The 27084-nt window shown below is 26.8% G+C and overlaps 1 protein-coding gene across 2 annotated transcripts in view; it reads left to right on the top strand.

Moving 5' to 3' along the window:
* The window catches only part of LOC119685935 (protein roadkill), a 63017-nt gene that overhangs the window by 32554 nt on the left and 3379 nt on the right, over nucleotides 1-27084 (top strand). For both annotated transcript variants that reach the window (XM_038100349.1, XM_038100348.1), the window contains 3 exons: nucleotides 25254-25404; nucleotides 26034-26155; nucleotides 26220-26381. In XM_038100349.1, coding sequence (XP_037956277.1) covers nucleotides 25327-25404; nucleotides 26034-26155; nucleotides 26220-26381 — 362 coding nt within the window. In that variant the 5' untranslated portion in view covers nucleotides 25254-25326. The remainder of the gene's footprint in view (nucleotides 1-25253; nucleotides 25405-26033; nucleotides 26156-26219; nucleotides 26382-27084) is intronic.

Below are 27084 nucleotides of genomic sequence, written 5' to 3'. Positions count from 1 at the left end.
GAAAGGAGTGAACATTTGTTATATAAAAGTTGATTGTTCAAATTTCCTGGCAAAGCAAAATTAAACGTAAAACATGATGTTTATTCAAATAAATATCATAAAACATTTGGATATATTTAGTATAATATTAGTATTATTGTATCATTGTATCATTATACAATTTAGTGTCCCCAATTTACTAATTTACGAAATAAACACTACTCAAAGTCAATACACATTTCTAACGCATTCAAAAGAGATTTCTCCTTGGATGTATATGTATGTATATTCGTTTATAATGTTTCACTTTACATAATATTTTCAAGTAAAAGCAGTAGCAACAATTGTGACTTTCTTCGAAAAGCATACAATATTTCGTTTGGATATAGATAAATTCCGTGCCGACCGTTGGTGTTGCATTTCGCTTTAAAAAAAAAGAAAATATTTTAATGAAAGGTGAAGAAAAAGTACATCGATAGCATGTTTCCACTCTCTAATTTATAAACAATAAACTACGTTATTGTGACTTAATGAAGATATTTTGTTTTTTTATATTAAATTGCAGAAATATTTGCCACTCCAACTGTGTGAAAATAAATTAGTTTTGTATATAATAAAAATTAAAATGAAGATTTTTAAATTTTCTTAAATATAAATATTAATAGAACTATAAAGAAGTTAAGAAATAAGTAATGTGAAAACAATATAATATATAATATATTATTTCCATTTTTATGTAACCAAAGTTCTGATGTGTTTGACTTTATGGATTTTACTGTTAGCAGAATCACTCATCTTTTATATCCGAGTTTAATTTTATATTGTACTAAAGTACAGTGTTAATTATATATTGCGATAATTTAATAATTTTAGAATATAATATGTTATCAAAATTAAATAATGTCACTCTTTGTTGTTCAACCCATACGAGTATATAATTATATTTTGTAAATATGTTTGAAAATATACTCAATTTAAAATAAAATTTACTTTATTTAAAATTTCTTTCTTGTTTTATATTAGATTTTTTATTTGTATTCGCATAGTTCAGTAAATACAAAATTTCTATAGTAGACTTACTTAAATTTATAATAAATAAAGTTCATAGATGTTTAAAAAACATCGGTGTTGACTTGATCATAAGTCAATTCGTTTATACTAGTGTGCATTACAAAAATCAAAAGCCAAAACATTTTTGGAGCACGTTAGTCCGGAGAAGTCCATTATTTTGATTGCATTTTATTTTTTGGAGAATAGTGGCGAAGTGGGACAAATATTGTCAAATATTACAAAGTCTTAAAAAATTAAAAATACTGATTGGATTTACTGTCAGTTATCTAGGAACTCATCTTTTTGGCACGTTTTTAATATGCAACGGTTTTTGTAAATTGTTTGTGAATGCATATAACTAATTCAAATTTTTACTATATAAGCGGTAGCGCCGATAATATAGTAATCTTATATCACATGATCATGGAGTTTATTCATCATTATTGAAGCTGCTTAACCACTTTCATATTATTATATTATATATGATGCTACAGAGTCTCCACAGAGTCTCAGAAATGCTTTATTTTTTTTTTAAATGTACTAATCCATGTCAAATTCAGCAGTCTCTCCTGTTAAATCATCAGTCTCTCATAACGTATTAATAATGTTGCCTTAATTTCTAAATTACTGCCAAATTACAAAAAAAAAAATTAATGAAAATGTTTTAAAACTTATGCTTAAAACAGTTATCACCAACCGATAAGCAACCCACTTAGAACATTATAAACATTCTGACTTGATCAATACTACAGTTAATATTTTTAAAATTACTTTAGATTATCATTTCGATTTAATTTTTAAATAAGAGTAAATATTTATTTATGTTCTTAGATCCCTATATTTAAATTTGAATTGAAAACCATGTTTAAGTTTTTAAGCAAATAAAACTCAATTTATTTTATATCGAATAAAATACAATTATAAAAACAATTGTATTATATATTTTACATCAAGCACAATAATTAATTTTTTTTGTATTTATGGTTAAAGTGAAAAGCTTTATAAGCCTGAAATTCCTAACATATTTTGTAGTACATGGACTAAAACACTCGTCTTCGGAGACACTTATTTCCTCAGAATCGTTTTCACATAAAAGATGGTCTCTTTTGTGGTGGTATTTCAAGCCATATTCTTTTAAATTTCGATCTGCATTCTGCAAAAAGGATACAGTAAAAGAAGATACGTTCTGCGTTGTCACAGTCTCAGTCGGCATAAATGCAGCCGGGTCTTTCCCATGCGGTACATATATCATCTAAATGAGATAGTAATTTGTGTATCCCGAATGTCGTTTGAGCCAGGTCATTATAGTAGGTATCAACCTAGATGTATATCTTCCTTGTGTGCTATTGTTTCATATTTCTTGCCACATTGCGATGGTTTGGTCCTGATCTTCTCTTGCCATCTATTGAGTATAATATATGGTTACTTTCTTGTTGTGTACTGTTTGCCGCTCCTTTGCTTGTAGATCAATTCAAATTACATCTAATTTTACAAACACTGTTAACGCCGAGATAGTACAATACACTGATGTGATACACAGAGGTGTCCTTTTTTGCGTCGTTATTATTTTTTATCTGCGTGTTTCGATAGCTAAGACGTCAGTCCACACTTCGCTAGTATATAGAAGGATAGCGCTTATTGTTGCAATCAGCAATTTTCGCTCTTCCGCAACGGATCCTCCAGTGTTAGCCATTAATTTGCTCAGGAGGCAGTGGCCTTTGTTGCCTTTTGTACTGTTTGCTTAATTTGTGTCCGAAACGTAAGATCCTCATCGAATCTTATACCAATGTAATTAATCGTTTTTTGGGTTCTCAGAATATCATCACTTATTTGCATTTCTATTTTCGTATTTATATATGCCTTCTTGTTATATACCACAATTACATATTAATTAGGTACTCTTGTTAAGATTGCATATCTTAAATAAATATTTTGGCATATAAAGATTAAAAAAAGTTTACAAAAAAATCAACTGATCCCTTTGGATATTACTTTATTTTACCGCTATTAATGTATTATTAAGTACTCATAATATTAAAAAAATTTTTTTTTAGAAAAGTGTATTTAACATGATGTGATAAATTTAATAATTTTAAATATTTTCATAGACTAACTTTCGCAAAAATATTTTAGTGAGTATTTTGGAAAAAAGAACTTTATTTAAAATTTTCGGAAATCAAATGATTATGTTACCTTATTATTTGTACTCAGGAAATGTAGTTTAGATTACATCTCTTTTTATGTTGTGGTTTGCAACACTTGTTTGTGCAGTTAGTCAATATAAAACCTCAAGCTTTCAAATAAAGAATGAAATAAAAAGTCTCGTAGAGGACTTGTATTGCAAACGCTAACAGAAATCTAAAAAGGTAGTTTTATAAACTTATTTATGATAAGTAAATTGGTCACTTTTAAGAGTAAAAGTTTCTTACGAGCTCTCATACTATTACGAATTAAAGGTTAAATGAATGGTATTTCAAATTGATCAAGATATTTATAACGCGGCAAAAGAGAAGTCAGATAACATACAATTTATATTCTAAAACAGCGTGAGTTCTTAAATCGATTTGTATATTTAGAGTATGTCATTATTTTACTAGTTACGAACAGATCAAGTAAAATTTTGTAAAGAAAGAAGTATAAAATTAAATAAAATTAGTTGGTCAAACGAAATGAACTTATATTTTTGAAAATAATTGCATTAAATTACACCATACAGACACAAATTATTAAAGAAACAAATAGTAAATAATTTTCAATAAAACTGTCTTATCAACTTAAAAATAATTTGCATTTATTAATTTAAAGGAAACCGAAAACTTTTTTATTAGAATAAATCGGTGCACTCTTTCATCAACTTTTTTTATTTTCAGTTAAGTGGTTTTATGCTTTAACTTTGGTGTATTTAATTCATTTCTAATATTATGATTTTATACTTTTGTCAAATGTCTTCATATCTGATGTTGCTTTATTGTTTTAATTTAATATTTTTGATTTAATTATATTTTCGTTGGTGAATAAATATCAGATTTAAGCATCGAAAAATAAAATAACTCATATTTTTATTTATTATCAAAGACAATACCAGATACATTGTATGCATTCAGTTTATAGTTACATATATTAAAAATAAAACAAAAACAAAAAATATTAATTCATAAAACCATATACAAACGGCCTGTGATTATTGCCTTGCCTAACTATCCGTCCTACGTAGATTTTCACTAGCACTCTCACTATTGTATCTTAGTATCTAGATACGTAGTTGCGCTTGGATTTATGTGCCCGTAAGCTTATGATTTTATTACTTTTTCGCTACTTACCACACTACTCTCTCTCGATGACATAACATTTGTTTTGTTTTCTCTTTTAGACTTTTTGTTTTTATATATAGTTTTGTGTAGTGATTGTTGCTTTGCTGTGGAAAGTTAATTTAATTTTATTTAATGCGGTTTAATATTTTGCAATCATTTGAACTTAATATAAAGTCAACTTATGAGCAAAATCACTTTAATTCACTTGAAATTTTTATTTGATTTCCTTGTTGCAGATAATAAATTATTACGACTTAACATTAGAAAATGTAAATAAAAATATTATTTTGTCGCATTGTTAGTGTGGTTTTATCTTGATTTTAATATCACTATTTCTAACTTAAGTAGATAATATTTACTGAAGCTGTTCATAATTGTTACTTATACATAGTAACATATCCAGGAGGCAAGAAGTTTTATATTATATAAACTTGTACGATATCAAAAATTGAATGAAAATTGTTTTCATTTTTGATATTTTATCATAGTTTTAATGTATTTTAATTGTTACTTTTTATATGTTTCATAAACAAATTGTGAAAACAATACGTTCAATTTACAAAGATGTTTGTAACACAATGAATGAATAAGACTTCCGAGGCCCTATAAAGTATACATACGAATATGCTTGCTTAATCCGACAATACAAAACGAAGTAACAACACATGTCTTTTTCTAGTTATAGTTCCTCTTTGTAATTAATCTTCCGATGTATAGAAAAGTATAAACTAATATAATATGAATACTGGTCAGAGCGATAACAAGTCACTATTAATTAGAACGATATGTCACTAAGTTAAAACAAGCGGTTCACGACTTTTATGGAAGTAGCTATGATATTGTCCCGTTCTTACAGTTAAAAAATTTAGATGACTGGACACATTGCATATGAACTACCAAATTTTAACAGTATAAAAATAACTAATTAACACAATTCATCTAAAAATTGTAATACTTCTCGAAATACCATAGGAAAATAGGGAATGGTAGTTATTAAACTGTCAATTGATGGCTTTTTAGTGTTGACAACGGTCTGCAACCATATAACTTTCTTTTCCAAATTTTTATATTCTTTTATGTAAAAGTAAAGTGTATCCATCAAAAATATTCTGTCATTGCTTTCGTATTGAAAAATATTGGTGTATATTTTAGATTTTAATTATTTGCTTTATCAACCAAATTATAATGTTAAGACTCGTCACTAAATAAATGAAAACTAATTAGTGATGAAGTATAGATTATGAATTGAATTATTATATTTTGAATTATTATTGAAAGGAAAATGATTTTGTTTATTTCGCAATTATAATATCATATTAATCAAATATTCGTAGTTCCGCAATAACATTCAGTTTTGTTTCAGAGTTATAAATATACATATTTATTCATAATATGTATATTTTAAAAATATACTCTTTAGTTCTTTGCATTGCATAATAATATCTCGATAGTACAAATCTGATCTTGCCCTCATGGATGATAAACGTTTGTTATTGACTTTTTAGTCAGTTTCACAATCCCGTTAATAAGTAGAGACCGTATGAGGATATACGATTCCGTTAATAACTTTTTCAGTTAACTGTAATTCAATTAACTTTAATTTTTTATACTGTCGTTCCCTGATATATACTGCATTCCACAGATAATGTAAATCTCGTATATGAAATTAATTAAAGTGCCTGTATTATTGTGCTAAATTAAAAAGGATTATACGTTGAGAATCTAATAGTTTAAGTAACACAAGACTGTGTGTTGTCCAAATGTAGGACAAACGTTTTGTTGTCATGTTAAAAGTAACAAGACACAGCTAAACAAAAATGCTACCTATCACTTGGATAAATGAATAGACGAAAAGACGACGAGACTTATCCATGCACGAGTGCAGATGAATTCAATTTTTGGATACTGAAAATTCAAAAATAAAGAAAGTGGTCTTATTTCAATTTACTCGTATTTTTGCAGCTGTTGTTGCGGCAACAGCTATGAAACCAGCACTAAGCTGGCTGATATTACATAAAAGAGATATAGTAAAAATTAAATATTTAAACTCAAAAACTCCAACAATGAATAAACGAAGTAACAAAACTAAAAATCGTTAATTTTATGCACAGCCAAAAGAAAATGACGTACAATCACTTTGAGCCGCAAAAAGAAAACCGAAATTTTGAACACGATTTAAACAGGCCCCACAATGAAGTCGTGCCCCCATTCGATATGTGGTTATTTCTTTTCTATACAAATTTACAAACATTAAGTGTAACCGCATTTCAAAAATTACAAAAACAAAAAAATGTTTTGGGTGTTACATAATAAAGCAGAGCGTGTAACTGTTTTCTTTTCGATTTCAGTTAAACTTTTTTTTTTTTGAAACTTTGCGCTTTGCGTTTTGTATCTGTGTATGTGATACATGAATATTCGATGTACATGAGTATTCGATGGATACTATATATAAATATAAATCGCGATACAAAAATACAAAGCAACACACTAGACAATCTACAAAATTCGTTTATTTCTCAATATCTTAAAAATACTCACAAAGTATTTTTTTCCTTTGACCAAGAAAAAGGCCGAACGATTAGGTTTAATATATTCGTTATAATCTTAAAGAATTAAACTTACCGAAATACTATCAAAAACACTATAAATATAAATATTTAATATTGTGTAATTTTTATTTGAATACAGCAATGTTCACTTTTAGAAAGTATAACAGCATGCGAAGTTATAATGAGGCGACAGATAATAATAGTAATGATCATGACGTTAGTCAATCCATTGTAAAATGGATAAAATGAGTGAAAAGCCTACAATAAAGTTACAAAACCAACAGTTTCAAAACACTGTAGTGAAAAAAATGAAAAAACTTTCATTGAAAAAGTTGCTTTTGCGTGTATAGATACATAGATACTTTCAAATTCCACGATAATTGGTTTTTTTTTGTCATAATGTTAAGGTTTCCTTTAAAGAGAATAAGTTAGAAAGAAATGTCTTCAGCACAATGCGTATAAATAAAATATATTATATGTTTTTTGTAATTAAAATTTTAAACCAAATTGAGAACAGTGTTCTCTTTAGGCATCTATAGCAATGCTTGACGTTGTATATGCACAAAAAAATTTCCCTCTCTTCTTTATTCCTAACGTGATTATGATTAGGAATCTCGATGCAAAAGTTCCTAATAATGCAGTATACATTTATATGGTAGTTGTTATATTTAAAATATGTAGGTACATATATAGTTCTTCAATATTAATAATATACAGTTTTTAGTTAGAAAATAATTACAATAACCTTTTACAATAAAAAGTGTTTTATATATTTTTAAAGAAGTCATGATCTTTTAAATATCTGATTCAAAATTTAAAAGAAAGATTCCTTTTTAATAACAATGTTCTATTTAATAACATATTTCATGTCGAAAATGAGCTTTTTTATCCTTAAGTTATAATCCTTTATGTGCATACTATTATCCCCTAACATTTTTCACTTTAGTGTGCCTATGAAAAGGGTACGATATTTCTTATGTCATCTGTATCTTAAGTCATATTTATTTTCGTTTTCCCGTTGTAATCAGGATATACGAGTGTTAAAAATATATTACTATTTCACTAACTCAGGGCATTATATATTTAAACTACAGTCTACAGTCCGCCATTTTACAATACGAATTGTTTACCAACCAGTGAACGTGTTGAAATTATCTAAATTTGAATTTTATCTGTTTAGGTTTATTTTTAACTCGATTGTTATGCCGACGAAAGAAATTGCTAATCTTGAGTAATGAAAATCTACAAGCACCCATCGAAAGAATCACATTCGCAAAAAGTCACTGTATGTTTTGACATTTGGTTGGAGGTCTAACAGGTAACAATGTTTTTTTTTGAAAACAATGAATGTTTTTGTATTTTTTGACAATTTGAAGACAAACATTCGTCAAGTTATAACCAAGCTATGTACCGGGAAATTACTGAAAATTACCTTAAAAAATACAGTAATGTAGGATGGCAAGATTGAACCGATATATTGAATTGATTGAAATCTCAATCTTATTTAGAATTAAGCTAAAGTTAAGTATATTTAAATTTTAATGTGCTGTAATCACTATTTTTTCCATACTTCTTTACTTATAGTTTTCCTAGTATATTATATTAACTCACTAATCGGTGAAGTGATAAAATGATCAAAGAATGAATACCGCAAGAACATTGCAAGGCCATTACAAGAAAAAATGAAAATACAAGAATTCAAATTTAAATAAAACATGATCTTTAATTTTTAGTTTCTATCAATATTCTTTGTATATTATTTTTTAAAGCACTTCAAAATTAAAAATTTTGTGCAGTATATCACAATAATAAGAATCAGCTGATGTTATACCGAATACTGAAATAATTACCGATACCTGTTGCCTCGGTTATTCATTAATTAGATAATGTTGTAATTTGACGAAAAATCAAATTATTACTATTTTAAGACATTGTTTCATTTCGGAACTTTAGTAAATTACTAAGGTCTTTTTCCCACTGGTCTTTTTTTTTTAGTTTCTGCGATCATAGAAATGTTATTTTCGGAGTGAGATTGTCGAAGTTTACAGCAAATCATTGAAAATAAGACAAAAGAAGAAGGTATATGTGTTTTGGGTGCTTTTTATATGAAGAAGTTTCGATCTTTTTGGTTTTTTTATTAGAATAATTCTAATAATAGAAATTGGTATATAACCGTTTTTCAACAATTGGTATTCCAGGTTAAGATACCATTTATTATACTATGTATATACTTGCTGTAAAGTAATATATAATCATTCATGTCTTTGAACTGATTGTATATAGGTATTATGTATTTTTTGCATTGTAGTCATTGTACTACTAAATATTTTCGTTTATACTCAAAGACCTGTGAAATATTTTAAGCATTGAAATAATAATTTTTGTTTTAAGTATTAAGCATATTTGTTTATGTAAATAAATACTTAAGACCCCACACCTGTCAACTGTTAACACATCTACTATACCTGCAGACCTACGAAGGTATTTGTCTAGCAACGAAGAAAAGACCGCAAATATGCACATCCTTTCTAAGACAGTGTTCAGAATACCAAACCAAGTTAAAATAAACAATTCAAAACTATTTCCATTTTTATTCTATGAATTGATTGACAAGTGTGAAATAATGGATGGTGGAACAACAGTGCTTATTAATAACTTTAAGTATGAAAGAAATACGAGTATATATATATATGTATATGTATATTTATATATGTTTAATAATGATTAACATATATACGTATATAGTATGTATAATTGTCACGCTGCCGGTGGCATAAAGCAAGAAGTCATCTTATATGCGCTCGGAGAGCTAGGCTAATTTGAGTGTAAGATGCGATGCGTTCATTTGTATTTGTATTCAATTTGCTTCTTCCGTTGGTGCTGACGAAAGACTAGTTCAGAAGTAAAATGAAACCGTGCGTATTATTTAAGGAGTAATATAATGTAAGCCTAAGCCGAACACAGAACACAGAACAGAAACGATGTGTGTGGCATCCATAAATTGCCATTGCCACACAAATAAAATTAAAAGGAGAATATAAAAGGAAAAATAATAAAATAATTGTGTTGGGACAAAGTTAAATCCAAACAGTAGAACACACACAGTTTCATAAAGTTTTGTATTCTTGGGATTTGTACTTGCACATATGTTTGGCTTCGGTCATATAAGTTACCGCTGACAAGATTTAAGATTTGTTATGTTTTGAAGATTTCTTTTTATAAGATTTCTTCTGTCGTTTCTATTTGACTGAATCTGCAGATACATTTCTACCTATACGTAATCAAACATAAGAATCAGGTAAATATGAAACGACAATGCAACGACTGTTTTCCGGCAATACCGACGATGGTGTTCTGCTTCTTGTAGAATAATTTTAAGTACCATATAAAAATTTGAATTCAATTTAGATGATGAATTAGTATTCAAGAAAAACTCAAACTGGTCAAATTGAACTGAGAATTATGAAAGAATCTTATCACATTATTCCCAAAAAAAATATTACAGTATATATGTATATAATGCAACGAAATACCTAACAACTAAATATTTAATTTAATGAAGAAAGTTTTTATTATGTGTATTAAATAAAACTTCTAAAATATATAATCTTATTTATTATAAGTATAATCTATTAAATAAGAAGAAATTTCAAAAATAGTAAATAAGATAGTTTTCTATTTTGTATTTATTCGTCATTACCGGTTAAAAAAAAATATACATTTATGTCTTGTATGTGTGTAATATTATATGATTTAACATTGGTAGTTTTTACGAATTAAATCTTATTAAATACCACCAATGACGTTAAGAAGTTAGAGTTGTTACGGCGTTGGTGGCATTTCTTTTTTATGTGCTATCATTAGAGCAATTAAAACGTCCTCATCAATTAAATAAAATTTTATGATTCTTTTTTCATTACTAAACAATTCGTTTGAAAATTGCATTCATTACATATATTTAGTAACCAAGCATATGTATGCACTTTTAAACCCTTTTTTATTCATAAGATTTCAGTCATATTGCTTTTATATTTATAATTGTATTCGTCTAATGTAAAAGAGTAATTCTGGTATATGTTTACGTTTTGAGTTACAGAATGTATTTATAGTTATATCTAATCTTAAAATTCTTTTTTATACGAATATATCTAAAAGATTCACCAAATTTATTTATGGTACACAATAACACAGATTTATATTTGTTAGTTAGTTTATTTTTGGTGATACGTTTTACTTAATTATTTATTTATTATTATTATTATCATTATTATTTAAGAAGATAGGTTAAAGTTTAGTCGAGGACATATTTTAGTCTTGGTCGAGACCATAGATTTTGACCGTACTTAGCGATGCAAGATTACACTTCTTAAAGATAGCTGATGATTAAATACTTTATATGTTAGAATAGCTACAAATTTTGGATAATCGATTTATTTTTTAAGTTTAAGTCCTGACAACTCATTTTAATGATGATGATGATACAAAACTTACTTCTAACGATAAATTGAATAAACATTATTCAAGTTGTTCATTAAATTTATTCAATAATGTTTAAAATGTTATTCTAGAAGATACACAAATAATTTTGAAAATACAATATTTTAATAAATGTTAATAATTTTAATCCGCAAAAAAATAATTTGCTAAATCTCATATGCTGCAATTACGTGTCCGATACATTTCTTGCTCAACAAAGCTAAAACAAGATGTGTTAATTATATGGTTCTTAGTACCGTTATGTTAAAACCATATATTTTAGATATCCATATTTTCAATTTCACGCGAAAAAACTGGTAGTACTGTGATTGTAGCGATCAGAATAAACGATTTAAGTCAAATCTTCGTTTTTTAAAAATGTTTGGCAAACCAAATGCGACAACATAAAGAGACTTGTGGATGCAATGGTGTTTCCATGGAAATTATGATATTTCATTTCGCGAGGTGCGCAATTTAATAAATTGTTTTACAAATATCAAAAGTATTGTCACTAGAACAGCTTCAATTGAATCACTAATAGACGGTATTTTTGTAAAACATATTTATTACATTTTCAATTGACAATTGTACAATTGTGGAATTGTATACAATTGTATTTACTTTCAATTTTACAAAACTTTTATTTTATAGCATTTTGCTCTGAAGGATGAAAGTATTGACGAACTACTTGGTTTGATAAAACTAATCTATTTTCTATTATTAGGAACACTATTTTGGAACCTACAAGCTTAGTAAATATAGATATATATTTTTTATCATGGAAGATATTATTTATTGACATTAATTACAAATTTTTTTCGTAGTTTTGTGATTTATTGTTATTATTTTTGTAATGTATATATGTTTATATTATTGTGAGTGAATGTTTACTTCTTTTTAAATTTTAGAGAAAATGTATTAAATGTATAATAATGCGTTATTTTTATTGTGTTTACAGCTTAGCATTGACAATTTTTCTCTTTTTTAAAGATTTTATTTAAACTTGAGAAAATATTTAATATTTAATCATAATATTTAATTAAAAATAAAGGTTTTTTACGTTATTTTATTATGACAGTAATATTTTAAGTTATTTTCCATTATTCTATCTGTTGAATGTAGTAATTAATAGTATTTATTAATGCAGTACTACAGATTTAAAATTGAATTTCGGAAATTTTTTTTGTGCCCACAAATTGCTAAAAAATCATTAAGTATCTCCTTAAATTATTTAAAAGAATTTATAATTTTAATATAAATGTTTTTTTTTTTAAATTTATACATATTATAATCTATATTCTGTTTTTTTTTCTTTGATATTTGAAAGGGATTTTGTTAAATTCTTAAATAAAATTTCGTTTAATTTGTAATAAATTTTATGAACACAACGTGCAATTTATTGGTTCGTATTAGTAAATCTACAGGTTATGCTAAAGCAAAATGAAACTATATTTGTGTTGTCCATATCACCGTATGGATATCAACGTTAACGTATCGGCATACAAATGCAAATAACTTGCATATTATACATGTACGTTTGCTTGTATGCATATAATTTGTTCTCATTTTCACATCGCTTTCCACCTTATATAAATTTTGCGTTTCGGATTGTTTAGTTGTTTTGTTTTGTTTTGTTTTGTTTTCTTTTTTAATTTCGTTCCACAAATTTTAACGCTGAAACCAAGTTTGCTGGTTGGCAAAAACACACTACATGAGTCAAATTGGAATGGATTGAATTGGAAAACGAGGCATTACAAAAGAAACCTGCATGAAATAGTGCGCTCTCAACGTAACGCTCTCTGTGCCTAAATTAGCTTGGTCGTCGTGTGTTGCAATTGAATTTCCTAAATGATTAATTCTGTCGGCAGCGATGCTAGCAGCAGTGAGTGGGTATGCTTCTCCTAATGTATCGTACTCGTTTAGTTGTTCGTATGCTTTCAATTGGGTTGGACGGTTTTGCTTTGGTCAACAAAAAGCTGAAGACAGCATGTTTATTTATTTCAATAATAAGTATATATTAAAATACTCCCAAAATACGTTGGTTGTGCCTTGAAATAAGAAAAAAAAAGTAATTTTTTGCGTGTTAAAAGTTTTTTGTTAACATAAAAATGTATTAATATTGTATATTAAATAAGATAAAGCTAAATAATTTAAGTTTTAAATACAAATTTTTAGTACAAAAATTAAAACAAAAATTTAAAACTTCTTCATTTGACAAAAATGTGTTATATCAAAAAATAACAAAGAATATTTATGTATATATAACCCAACTATAAAATTAGTTAAGAAATAAGCTATTGTTAACAACCAAAAAAAAACCAACACATTTAAAATAGTTAACAAAGATTTTTTTAAAATGTTTGATCCTTATGTGAAAATAAAAAAAAAGTTTAATTTAAATGAATCAAATTCAAATTGCGTAGAAAGTGATTTGTTAAATGTGCAACAGCAATTATTAAATTGCAATTGTGTGAAGTCACATGAAAATTGCGTTTGCAATAATCCAGTATTAAAAGAACAAGCAAATTTATCTACTGATAAAAGTACAAACGTCAAATCATATAGTACAACAAATATATATTCAACAACCCACGATAGTAAGAAATGTAACAATAACAACAATAACACCAATAGTATTAATAGTACTAATGGCAATATAAATAGTAGTTTTAGGCGCTTACAAGAATTGATATCAACTCCTCCAGTTTCATTAAAAAATTTGCAAAACTGTACAAACGAAGCACAAACGCCAGCGTCAATAGCAAAACCTATACCACATTTATTACAACAATCGTCACCAGCATCACCTACGCCAGATGCTATAGAACAGCAGCTATTACAGCAACCAATACACATAAACGCGCAAAAGCTACTCCAACAACAACAAGCAGCACCTTCGGTTTTGCAACAATATTTGGGTCATATAAATTACGAAAGTAGATCAACTACTTCATCATCAACATCGTTAACTTCTACAAGTGTTGATAGCGCTTTAACAACTAGTACTGCTAATATTTTCAAGCGTGCGCATAGCTCCTCAAATTTGTGCTCATCCTCATCGTCATCCTTATCAACAGCTTTAGCTTCAACAGCAGCTTCCTGCACTGTTACTGGTGCTAGAAAAAATGCCAATACCTACTTGCCAACGATTAATCAGAAGACATTATCGACAAGTAAAAGAATTATTCATGATAATCTTAATGAAAATGAAAACTCAAAATATAATACCAAAAATAATATTATTGGATATCCTGCTGTAATATCAGCCTCGGCTTCATCTTCAATAACTCCATTATTATCATCCACAACCACTAATCATATTGAGCAACAACAGTTTTATCACCATCATCACACAGCATTGACGAATTCCATAACGCACCGCATAAATCAGTCCATTCGAAGGCATTTAAATTTGCAACAACAACAACAACACCAACACCAACAACTGACAAATAACCACCGTCAATATACCCCACATATTAATCAGCAAATGCAACAGCATCATTCAAACTGTACAATTCAACATCATCATTGCGCTGATCAGCAACAGGAACATCAGCAACATAATCCACGCCAACAGCAACAGCAACAATCTCCTTTGTGTCTAGTATTATTAGTTAAATGCCCAAATTCAAAAGACATTTGCAACGCTGCTACTACTTTCTGTGATAAAAGGTAATTTCCCAATATTAATACATATGTGTGTATATAAACAGGATGTTTTCGAATTATTCGGCATAAATGAAAGGGTTCATTGTTCTTAAGAACTAAGAAATGAGGACGTTGCATTTTCAGTAATACTACAGGGTTTTGTTTTGTTTCCGCATTTATGCCTGTATACGATTTTATCCTTTTTTAAGTAATTAGAAGTTCATTAAGTTTAATATTAATACAATCAGTAGTTTAATTTTAGAATAAAATCTTATTTTCGTTCTTTTAACTTAATAAAATACAGTATGAGAATGAAATTTTTACTATGAATATATACTATAGAGTCAGAGGAGATTCTAAGGAATTACAAGTACTACAATCTTTGAGGATTTTTTTTGTAGAAAAATTAATAACTGAAAGCTTTTTGTCTAAAAGTTTTTAAGTAGAACATAATAATACATTTTATTATAATCAATGATAATCTCGGTTTTTTTTATTTATTACTATTTTGACAAACAATGAAACAATGATTTGTTTGATAACTCCAACAAATCTAATTATTTGAAAAAATCTTTATAATAAAGTTTCTATAGTATATCTAATTCACAACAGAGAACGTGTCAATACATATCAGATATAGTTATTCTATGTATTTATGTATTTTGAAGTGTTATTAAAATACATGATACGTCGTAAATTTCATAATTTAGAGCAGTGCCATTCTCATCCATTTTAATGCACTTAATGCATAATTAAATTGATTATGAATCCCAATAAGCATTAGAAATTAAAAGTGACATATTGATATAATAAAATATACTACTCCTCTGCTATTTATCTAAAAAAATGATCGCAATACTGCAAAGAAAACATAATTGAGTAATCAGATCTTTAAAATAGTGTTTTTGTGTGACAGTTTTGTGCATTCAAATTATTTGCTGCGGTATAAATTTTTACTATATATAATTAATTTTTAATTGCTATATATATGTACTATAAGGTTATGATTATACCGGTGATCCCCAGTAGATCCACTTAGGCCTATTGGCCCATTGTGATTGTACTATAAACTATATACTATTTTATTAAGGTCTTTAAAAAGTAGTTTGGGAACTATATAAACTATATTTATTCTTAGCTATATTAGCATGGCTAATAAATTGATATAGCTATGTCCATCTGTATGTTGACGACAAATTAATTGTAATCTGACACAGTAAAAAAATAAAATAGACAAACGCAGATGTTTAAAGATGGAGGATATAATCGAAAAAATGATAAAGGTTTTTCAAATAATTATTGACTTGATTTTTCTATCTTAAAAATGTTAGATGATTTTGGTTGCAATAATTTTTGAACCTATAATTTTAAACATATTTATACTAAACTTTTTTTTATTAATAAAAGAAAATGTCAAAAAAAAAAGTAGGCTACCATCAACGCCAATATTGGAGTTTTTAATATATATATTTGTTTTTATATATGTATAAGTACGTATTGACAGTAAACCATTTTTTACCTTCGTATACATATACATTTTTGGCTGTTTCAGATTATATAAATAAATCTATATAAACATGTATATGAAACATTTCTGAAGTTTTGCGTTTAATTGGGTTAAACAAAATTGTTGTTGTTGTTTATTTTAATTTTTCTTTACAAAAATAATATAATTCATTTTTAAATAAACATAAAGAATAAACTGCATTCTCATAAAATAAATACATACGTATATTTAAGTTTAACTGAATTTAATTCAGTTAATTAATTTAGTTAATTAAATTAATTTAATTATGAAATTAAAAGTTGCAAAATAGTTTAGTTCAGTAGGACACAAGATGTCTGTATCTAAAAGAGTTCAAGATTTACACATTCTATGGGATTTCTAAACCTTAGTTTAAATCAAGAGAGGTATACTAAAAAAAATGCTCTAGCGTTTTTCTTGAAATCAGATAGTTCCCAAAGAAGACATACTAGCTAGTGCGTTTTACATAAGTGTGGGTTGCTTCTGTTTCTCTCAGGGTCTGATATTTGTTTTCTTTTTGCATAACTAACTCTGAACAAATTAAATAAATATTAGAATTATCTTAAAAATATTTTAATTTTTAAGAAACAATAATCATCCTTACAGGTTTCAACTTTCTTTTATTGAAAAATGTTAAATTTAGTATATTTATGAATTGCAAAAGTTAATTTATATATATGTCAATTTCTTATGACATCTTAGACTTTGTGGTTTTCAAATGAAGCTACTGAATAGTTCATCAATATAGCTCTAGTAATGTCTAAAAGAGAATATAAAATATGAATCTAACTAAATTATCTTGTTTTGTTTATTTCTAAATACACCAACCACAATGAATATTGATTAAAAAAGTAAAATAGCATAATCAAATTCATACTAATTTTAGCTTTTTTGTGACTAAATGCATAAATTATTTCTCTATCCTTTCCCTGTTTTTAAGTCTGTATTTGAAAACAGTTTTGCCTTTCGCCCACAAAATGTGCATATAAAATACGTTACACTACACTTTTCTATCTTGTATCGACGATCTCTCCTTGTCTCCGTCTTCGTCACTATTATTGCCATTAAATACTTATTTTCGAAATTGTGAATAAAATTACAATTTCTCTTGTGTGTAAATTATATATGGAAAACTTTTTCACTTTTACGTAATCTTTAAAGTTATAAAAATTAAAAAAAAAGATAAATATGTTTAATTTCTCCTTGCATATTTTGTTGCTGCTTTGTCTTATATATTATCGCCTACAAATCCATGAAAAATTAACAACAAAAAAGCTTACCTTCAAAAAACACAATGTAACTTTCATTTGTGGTGCAACAACTGAAATGCGCTCTATCAAAAAGTTAACAATGTGCTCTGGCAAATTTTGTGACGTGTAACGAACAAGAAAGATAACAAGAGATAACAATGCTATAACAATATATATTATTGAATATTTAGACATATAGGTTTGTCAGAAAAATTATAGATTAAATATATTTTGGCAATTAAATTTTCTTTTTCTAACTAGCTTAAGCTACAATAGTAGGACTTATGCGACAAATCTTACTTATGCGACAAATCAAGTCACTGTTATGTATATGTAATATTTTTTTTGATGTTATTTCTAGTTTTTATAACAGATTCTATTACTAAACAAGTAAGTATATTTGCCAGTTTAACAAACAAATCCATATGATATAAATGTAATGCACTGAGATGTTATTTCTCATTTTTAGTCTTAAGTGAGAATGATGCATAGAGTTATTAACTAATTCCTACAAAATTATATTAAATGTTTACAGATAAATGTTTGCTTAAGCTAAAGAATAATTAAGAACGAAGTAGTGGAGTTTTAGATATACATATATATTTCTAATTAGTTCGCCTGCTATTACATTGTCGTGCATTTAAGTGTACAACTGACTATATCTTAAGACAGTCCCTTAATTGAAGTTTGAGTTTCAGAATTTATGTAAATATACATAAAACTCATTACTTTCTGATATATGTTCTGTACCGGTATAATTCCATAAGCGACTCACCACCCTTATGTTATTCAAATCCTACTCAAAAGTATAGGTTTTATCGAGCACTACTCTTTAAAATATTAGTAATTCTTAATGTTCATACTTGGAACCCCCAGAGGACTAGGCCCAGATGCAGACCAGCAATGACCTGGAGAAGCACAGTTCAGAAGGAAACGGGCAAATCGTTTAACGAGTTGAGAGGAATAGCACAAAATAGAAACCAGTAGAAAACTTTTGTAGACTCGTTAAGTTCCTAATGGAGTATGGAAATAATAATGATGTTTTTCGTAATTTACAGTTCTCCTTTAGGATATAAACTTTTTTTTGCTTTTTTATGTATTGTGTGACAATTTGCACTTTCTCTATTCCTCTATACTAACCATATGGTCATAAGAGGTGAAATTATGAAATTATGGAGGAGGTATGATATAAGATATCTATCAAATTGATTTTTTAATATCCGTTTTGACAAAAGAAACTAAATTCTTAATGTAAACTATTGTTTTCAATGGAGTGATTTTTATCGAAAAATAGTGAAAGTGTAACAACAAAAAATTTTTAATATTATTTTAATTAATTTTAGAATGCAATTAATTAAAATCTAAATTCAATCAATTGAAAAACTTTATTTGCTTAACATATTGTGTAAAAAATTCACACAAAAATAGTTATAAACAAAGAACTGATCAATTTAAAATAATACGAACCGCAAGAGATATGTATCAATCACCTATAATAAATAAGTCTGTAACAGACTGGATTTTAGAAACTATTAAAAGTATCTCGTGGAAAACATTCAACATAAATATTTATAAATATTTGCTGTAAAAATGTAAAATATCATTTGCGAAGAAATTAAATTTTATACTATATGTTTAATTAAAGAAATTAAAATATGCAAATTGAATTGTTATATCATCCTGTCATTCAGTGATTGGTATGAATTATAGTTTAAAATAATTATTATTTATTAATTATAACTCTTATATGATAGTAAAATCATCATTGGTGGGAGTAAAAATATACCGGAAGCATTCACAGCACAGAGATCACTTCGGTTAAATTTCTCTTTCTCTGTAATCGTTTGCTTTTTGTGTATTTTGTTTTTTTTCAGCTGCAAACATGAAAGTTTACGTTATTTAAATTAAATTGACTTTTAGTTATTTATCTTTTCAGCAACTTTAAAGTTGAAAATTTTCTTCAATTATTGCAAAGAAAAAATTAAACAAGAAAAATACTAAAATAACAAAAAAAAAGCAAAAACAAAAAAAAAAACATTTCCAAAAGTGTAGAAAAATGGTAAGAGAAAAGTGAATGACTTAGATGAGTGATAGCAGCCTAAATATCTACGGTGAAAATTTGTGCCAAGTGAAATGTTTTGCATGGTTCGAGTATAATTTATATACCAATTTTGATTTCAAAATTATTAAAAAATTTTCAATATAAAAGCACATGTTTTAATAAAATTGAACTGAATATAAAGGAAAAGCAATAATTTTTTCAAACAATAATAAAGCAAGAGTGGAGTTTTAATGTCATACATAAACTTCCTTATTGAAATGTTAAATACTTTCATTAAAAATCTACTAAAATACATCTATTCTATATTTTAAGCAGAAATTTGATATTAATATACCCACGAGAGAAGTTTAATAAAAATTTGCCTAAGAGATGCAGAGATGGGTCTAAATATAATAAAAAGAAAATTTATATAATAAAACTCTATTATTCCAGTAATAGGTCAGATATCATCCCAACAGTCTTATGTTCCTAGATATGCATTTACAGTATTAAAAAAAATAATATAGTTCCATTAGTAGGGCAGATGTGGACAATACGGTAGATTTTCATCTAAAAAGATGATACTGTTAATCATTAAAAAGCTAATGAGCTTACTGTTTTATGCTATCCCTAAGAGTTTTTTTTTGTTTTTAAAGCTCATAAGCTAGTATCGTGGGTAGTATTCACGATCATCAATTAAAAGTACACAACATTTATAGTAATGGGAAATGTAATCACAGTATAGTAATCAGGTCTCAAATCATAACTACTGACCATTAACTAAAATATTTGAATATTTGAATTTTAAAATTTTCAAAGCGGCATTATTGTCAAAAATTGAACCAAAAAAGCAATATAAATGCATATCTGACAATAATAAGCAAATGATTTCAAATGTGATATTGATTTTGATTCTAACTCTAACTGTTATTGTATATTTGGAGAATACAAGAAAAGAATAAGTGATGCTTGTTAAAATATGAATGTTGTCTAGTATTACATTTGGCAAAGTTACCGACAATCGTATGTATTTTCCGAAGTTGGTACAGAATGATTAAATGTGTATTTTTCGAACCCATTTCTAAAGTATTTTTCAAATTAGTTTCATCTGACAAAACCCTATTAGCACATAAATATTGTATGCCAACATTTCCTGTATTAAAACCACATTTTTCCCTCCAACCAACTTCAACACCCGTTATCTTTTTATTTATTTTTTTTTTTTTGATTTACTAAATCCAATGATGGCTTTACGCTTAAACAATAATCTGTTTAGATTTCTTTCCATTGCAACTAATTGAATTGAAATTGAGTTTAATTTTATACAATAATTTACAATTAATTAATTTGAAATAGGTTTAACAAATATATTGAAATAAAACATTACGATTTTGATTTTTTTTAGTTTCTGAGACCTGAAATATGTATAAAACATTGCGTGTAAACGACAAATTGTTGTTGTTGTGCAGCTTTAACATTTGGCTATTTCCTATTTAGTAGGAAAAATTCTGTAGAAAAACTCGGACACATTTTTTGGATATCCCGATTTGACCGATTTTTTGCACATTTTTATTTATAAAATTTTACTGTTAATAAAAACTGATTTCTGAATTTTTTACGGACACATAATAACAAATCCTAAGCTTTGAAAAACATGATTAGTGGTCATTTTTGAATAGTTAGTTAAAAAATTATAAGGATTTAAAGTTTTGCGTAATCTTAACTTCGCTATAATTTCATAAAACTGCATATAACCAAAGAATAATTGGGCGCATTACTCATTACATCATTTTTTGCATCAAGTTGTATTATTGTATTATTAAATTAATAAAATATACTTGTTCACTAAAACATATTTCAAATTTATAAATTTAAAAAACAACAATTACGTATAAATTAAAAAAGTGCCTTTTACTTTTATAAAATATGGTAAATTTAAGCTTGAAAACAGAATTTCGGTTTTTACAAAAAATTGTAAAATGAATGAAATTAAATACATTAAAAACAAACCAAATAAAATTAGGTTTTTTACTATTTCGGTAGACATTTATTGTTATGATATTTTCAAATGTCGTTTATATATTTTTGATTTCTCTGTTGTTACATGCACCTTTGTACACAAAAATACCAACTACTGCAATTGACACGCACAAAATGATTCGAAAGCTATATACATTTCTTTTAAATCGTTAACTATCAAATGCTATAACACCATATAACACCCCAACCCCTCCCGCATTATAAGGCTGACAAAATCAAAATTGAGTTATAACGAGTCTGTACATTGAATAGTCCTTGGTTCTATTTTACTGAAGTACATAGATAAATGTGTATAAAGAGAATAATCATTCACATAGTTGCCATTATTATAGTTACAAAAAATATCTAAAAGGCTTCTCGTATAAAAAGAGCTTCGTATTTAAACTTTTAAATTGTTACTTTTTATTAATTTTAAATAGTTGTGATGTCTTAATTTTTAAAATCATCAATTTATAAATTTACTCTTATAATATATGAGTTTTAACATTTATATACAATCTTTTGCTGCGTTATATATTAAAAATATGTACCCATTCAATCGAAAAATGCTTTCGTTTCTCATTTTGTCAAATAAAACTCATAGTAGTTTGTTCACCTTGACGAATCTTTCCCCATTAAATACTGGAATATTCACATACCACGCAATCAGCAGTGTTCAAATTGACGAAGGACTTCACAATATACCCAGAGAAACTGATGTGCACTAACCGTAGCAATCACAACAACGGCGACGACAACAACAAAAACTGCAACGACAACCATTTACACATAACTGACACCTTGAACACACGATTTTGTTGCCTTGATTTACCTTGTCTTTGTACAACTTTTACAGATTTTTTTGTTGTATATTGTAAAACAAAAAATATATCTCCTTTGTTGTTTTTGTTCTTTGTATCTTATTGTTATTTATAAAAACCCAGCAAAAACGACACATTTACATCCAAATATGCATCTGCTTTCCTCTCTTACTCACCTTTTTTAATTATATTTTATAGTAACGACATTTCTCACATCCTTGAGCAGATCCTTACTTTGTAAGATAGATTTATCCCCGCAGTTGTCTCTGGCTAGTTGTATACTATAGACCAAAAATTTATAATTGTAATAGTGTTAATGATAGTAACTATCAGATATTCTCAAAAAAAAGATAAAATGTTTAAAACAGATTTGCACATTTAGTCATTTGTACATATAGTGCGTTTTATTATTATCATTATAATATATATGATTAATGTGTAATAAACATTTTTCTTTCTTCGAAGATTTTTTATAATTAAAAAAAATTTAAACATTCACTTAATATTAAATTCGTAAATTCGTAAATTCGTAAATTATCAAACTGGAAAACTCATTGCTTTCAAAATTATTGAATATAATGTCGGAGTTTTCGAATACTGATCTTAAATTGATTCAAATTGAGTTTGATCGGAGCATAATGGATTTACTTTACGATCCAGTGTAAGTCTATTTGTGAAAGTGTATTTAATTATATATTTACAAGAATAAATGTGTGTACCTTCTTCTGAGCTTGTAAAGTTCTGGTGCAATATAGAAAAAAACTACGTGCTTGTTAATTTAATAATTCGTGATTTAAATTTAAAAAGAAATTGTTTTCATATACAATAAGTAAAATTAAAAGTTTACATGTTGTTTTGTTTAGACAAAAAAATAAATAAATAAACAAATGTTAGAAAACAACACAAAAAAACGGGTAGATAAAGAAGTTCAGTTCTGAATTGAAAACAAGCACTAAAGTCATCTTTTATATGACAAAGCTCTTATATCCTGACCTATATGTATTAAGCTAAAATTCAATTTATGTATCTATTATTGATGGATATGAGTTCATTTTCAGTAATTGTCTTGCATAGGTTCTACATGATAAAGTCATCAAGATTTATCTTTTGTAAATATAATATAAAAATATATTTATGTTATTCTCGATGTCTCTTTCTAAATGTTTGTTTCATATATCTTGAGAAATTTAATATATTATAGTAACTAGCTGTAAAATGCACTGCTTTGGCTCAGGAAAAGAGAAAGCATACACTTCTAATAATATGTTTTATGTGATACTTGTCGGTATACAATATTTTCTGAGACGACGACAACTCTAGAATATGCAACATATATTTGTTCATGTAAAATATTTCGTCCTTCGATGCTAAGACTGTTCAGTTTTAGAGTTCTGTTCTGAGCTTTGTCGATGGTGATCGGTTCGAGAATTGCAATATTCAAAATACATCCATCCAAATGCGTTTTATATTTCTGACATAAATTCTGTTGAAGGTGAAGAAGAGTTTAAACAATTTCTGAATTTGATTTTAATAAATATGTAAAATAAAAACAAAGCAAAGCAGATAGATAAAGCAATATATGTGTGTAGGAAATTAAGGCTAAAGTAAACGACACAGCTGAGTTCAAAAAGAATGTCTCACAAAATCCAGAATTAAATATATTAAAAAAGGACTTTAAACTTTATGAAAACTGAATTTTACGATCGAAACCTTGAAAAATCTCTGTTTTTCTAAAAATGTCTTTTCTTGTCGAAGGTGTAATATCTATATAATATAAGTTTGAATTCGGATTCTAAAAGCAATCAGTAAAGAAGTTTCAGAGATGTGCAGTTTTGAATAAACGAACTTTAACATATTTGTTTATATAGACACATAGATCATGCAGATTCCTGTCATTTCATCTCACATTTTCTGTAAACGCGTTTTATATAGAAGAGATATTCTATATAATTAGGACCAAATATATGAAAAAGCGAAACATGAAAGTTTATAATCTTTATGAAAGTTATTTAATCGCACAAAGACCGTACCTAATTATAACACAAAATATAACCTAATTGTCCTCGATATAGATTACACTAAAAAGGATTAATCTACGGAATACGATTAAAAATTTAACACATGCTTATGGGGAAATATGTTGGATCATATTTTTGACATACCTACAAATGGAACTACCTGAAACGTGCTCATATATCAATGTTTAGTTAAGGAATAGCTGTTATTATGACCTGTGTTTGTAAATTTTTATTGAATGAATATCTTGATCCGTCTTATAGATTGTAGATTTAGTCTAGTTTCTTTTTGAATTTATGCATTATGTGTTTTAAAATAAGATTTTTCTTAAACTCTAGGAAAGTAATTTTTATTTTAAAGTAATTGAATGAAACATTTTACGGGGGGTATATATATATAACATCAAAGAGAAAAACAAAATTTTTGCAAATAAATGATAATGTTAAGGATATTAAAATTTTCAAAATTCCAACGATTTGTTTCTTGTTTTTTTTGTTTATATACAATATTTTTACAATTAATACAATACAAAAATCAATAAATAATTTTAATTATTTTTGTGCAGATTGCCGGTAAACGAATGTCAGGCGAGCCAAACTGCTAGAGTAACGTCTAACCTGAACGCATCCAGCAGCACAATGGCGGTTAGTCGCGTACCATCACCGCCTTTACCAGAAGTTAACACACCAGTTGCTGAAAACTGGTGTTACACACAAGTAAGTCCAAACTAATTTTTAATTGTTGAAAAATGTTTTTTAAAAATGAGAATATTATTTTAATATAATATTCTCATTTTTAAAAATATTTAAATTTTTTTAAAAATTTCTTTTAAATATGATTTTGTAAACGCATTGTTGAATGTGTGTCATTGGTACTGACCGCAAAACTCCACACAGTAACATAATTATAGTAATAGTAATACCTAGTATTACTGTTTCTAAAAAACGTTCACATTGAAATTTTAAAACCAATTTCCTGTTACATATTGAATTACATTCTTATTACTTTCCTTGTATATCTTATTGTCTTCCTTACTTTCTTATGTTCTATTGTAAGAAAAAATATTATATATATACCTATACATACTTATTTACTATGCAAAAATAATTTCCGAAAATCATTTTTTTTTATCCATGGTACTTCCATTTACTCAATTTACCTTTATTTTTTCCTGTTAAGGAATTTCTCATTTATTTTTTATTTATTTATGTATAAAGAATATGTTACACCTGCTTGTATTTTTATTTAATGTTGTTGCATTTTTGGGATATGTGAACAAAAGATATTCCTGAAGTATCACAAACATTTCAATTATTAATAAAAATAATTTTTTTTATTTTCTTAGGTGAAAGTTGTAAAATTTAGTTACATGTGGACAATAAATAACTTTAGTTTTTGTCGCGAAGAAATGGGTGAGGTACTAAAGTCATCTACTTTTTCTGCCGGTGCTAATGACAAGTTGAAATGGTAAGTTAAAGAAAAATATCCTTTCATATATTTATATTTTACAATATATTTTTAATATTTTAAGGTGTTTACGTGTAAATCCCAAAGGTTTGGATGAAGAAAGCAAGGATTACCTATCTTTATATTTATTATTAGTATCTTGTAACAAATCAGAAGTTAGAGCCAAATTTAAATTCTCGATATTAAATGCTAAGAGAGAGGAAACGAAAGCTATGGAATCGCAGAGGTAAAAATTAATAATTAATAAAATTTTATATTCATAATTATTCACATGAAAATTTAGATTAGTATTTCTGATTCATACAGTATTCGTCTAATATAACAAATATCCAATTTAAGAAATGTCCAATTTAACAAATAATAAAATTATATCATTGAATATTCCAATATAACGAATGTATAATTCATTATATAAAGTAGTCATAGGTTTAACGAATACTGTAGGAAAAAACTAATATAAAATCTGAACTATCGTTGAAATAACAACCCCACATAAATGCTGTGAACCAGACCAGAAGTTTCTGCACAATGGACTAATGTATATAGTATACATTAAACCAAACTCATGAGTTTACCAGACTTACAATAAGAAACTTACAAAAAATCAATACAAAACATCAGAACATTAGAAGAAACAAACGAATTAAAGTTTCAAGGAAACCTTTCGTTAAATTGGACGACTACTGTATATCAAATTTAAATAAAGACCTAATTCCAACTTTCTATTATATTTTCAACATAAAACAAATACACATATGACAAATATTATAAGAAGAGATATAATATTAAATGATATTTAGTTGGTTGCGTTTCCTAATATCTAAACTTTCTCGATCTTTAAGTACTTTTATTGTAGGTCAAATTTTTTATATATTGTTTATGGTATTTATCATTCCATACATATTCTGAAAGGCGATACTTGACACACA

The sequence above is a fragment of the Teleopsis dalmanni genome, chromosome 2 (genome assembly GCF_002237135.1).
Source record: "Teleopsis dalmanni isolate 2A chromosome 2, ASM223713v2, whole genome shotgun sequence".
Taxonomy (NCBI): domain Eukaryota; kingdom Metazoa; phylum Arthropoda; class Insecta; order Diptera; family Diopsidae; genus Teleopsis; species Teleopsis dalmanni.
The sequence above is the reverse complement of the archived record's forward strand: the minus strand, read 5'-3'. Positions and strand labels throughout refer to the sequence as shown.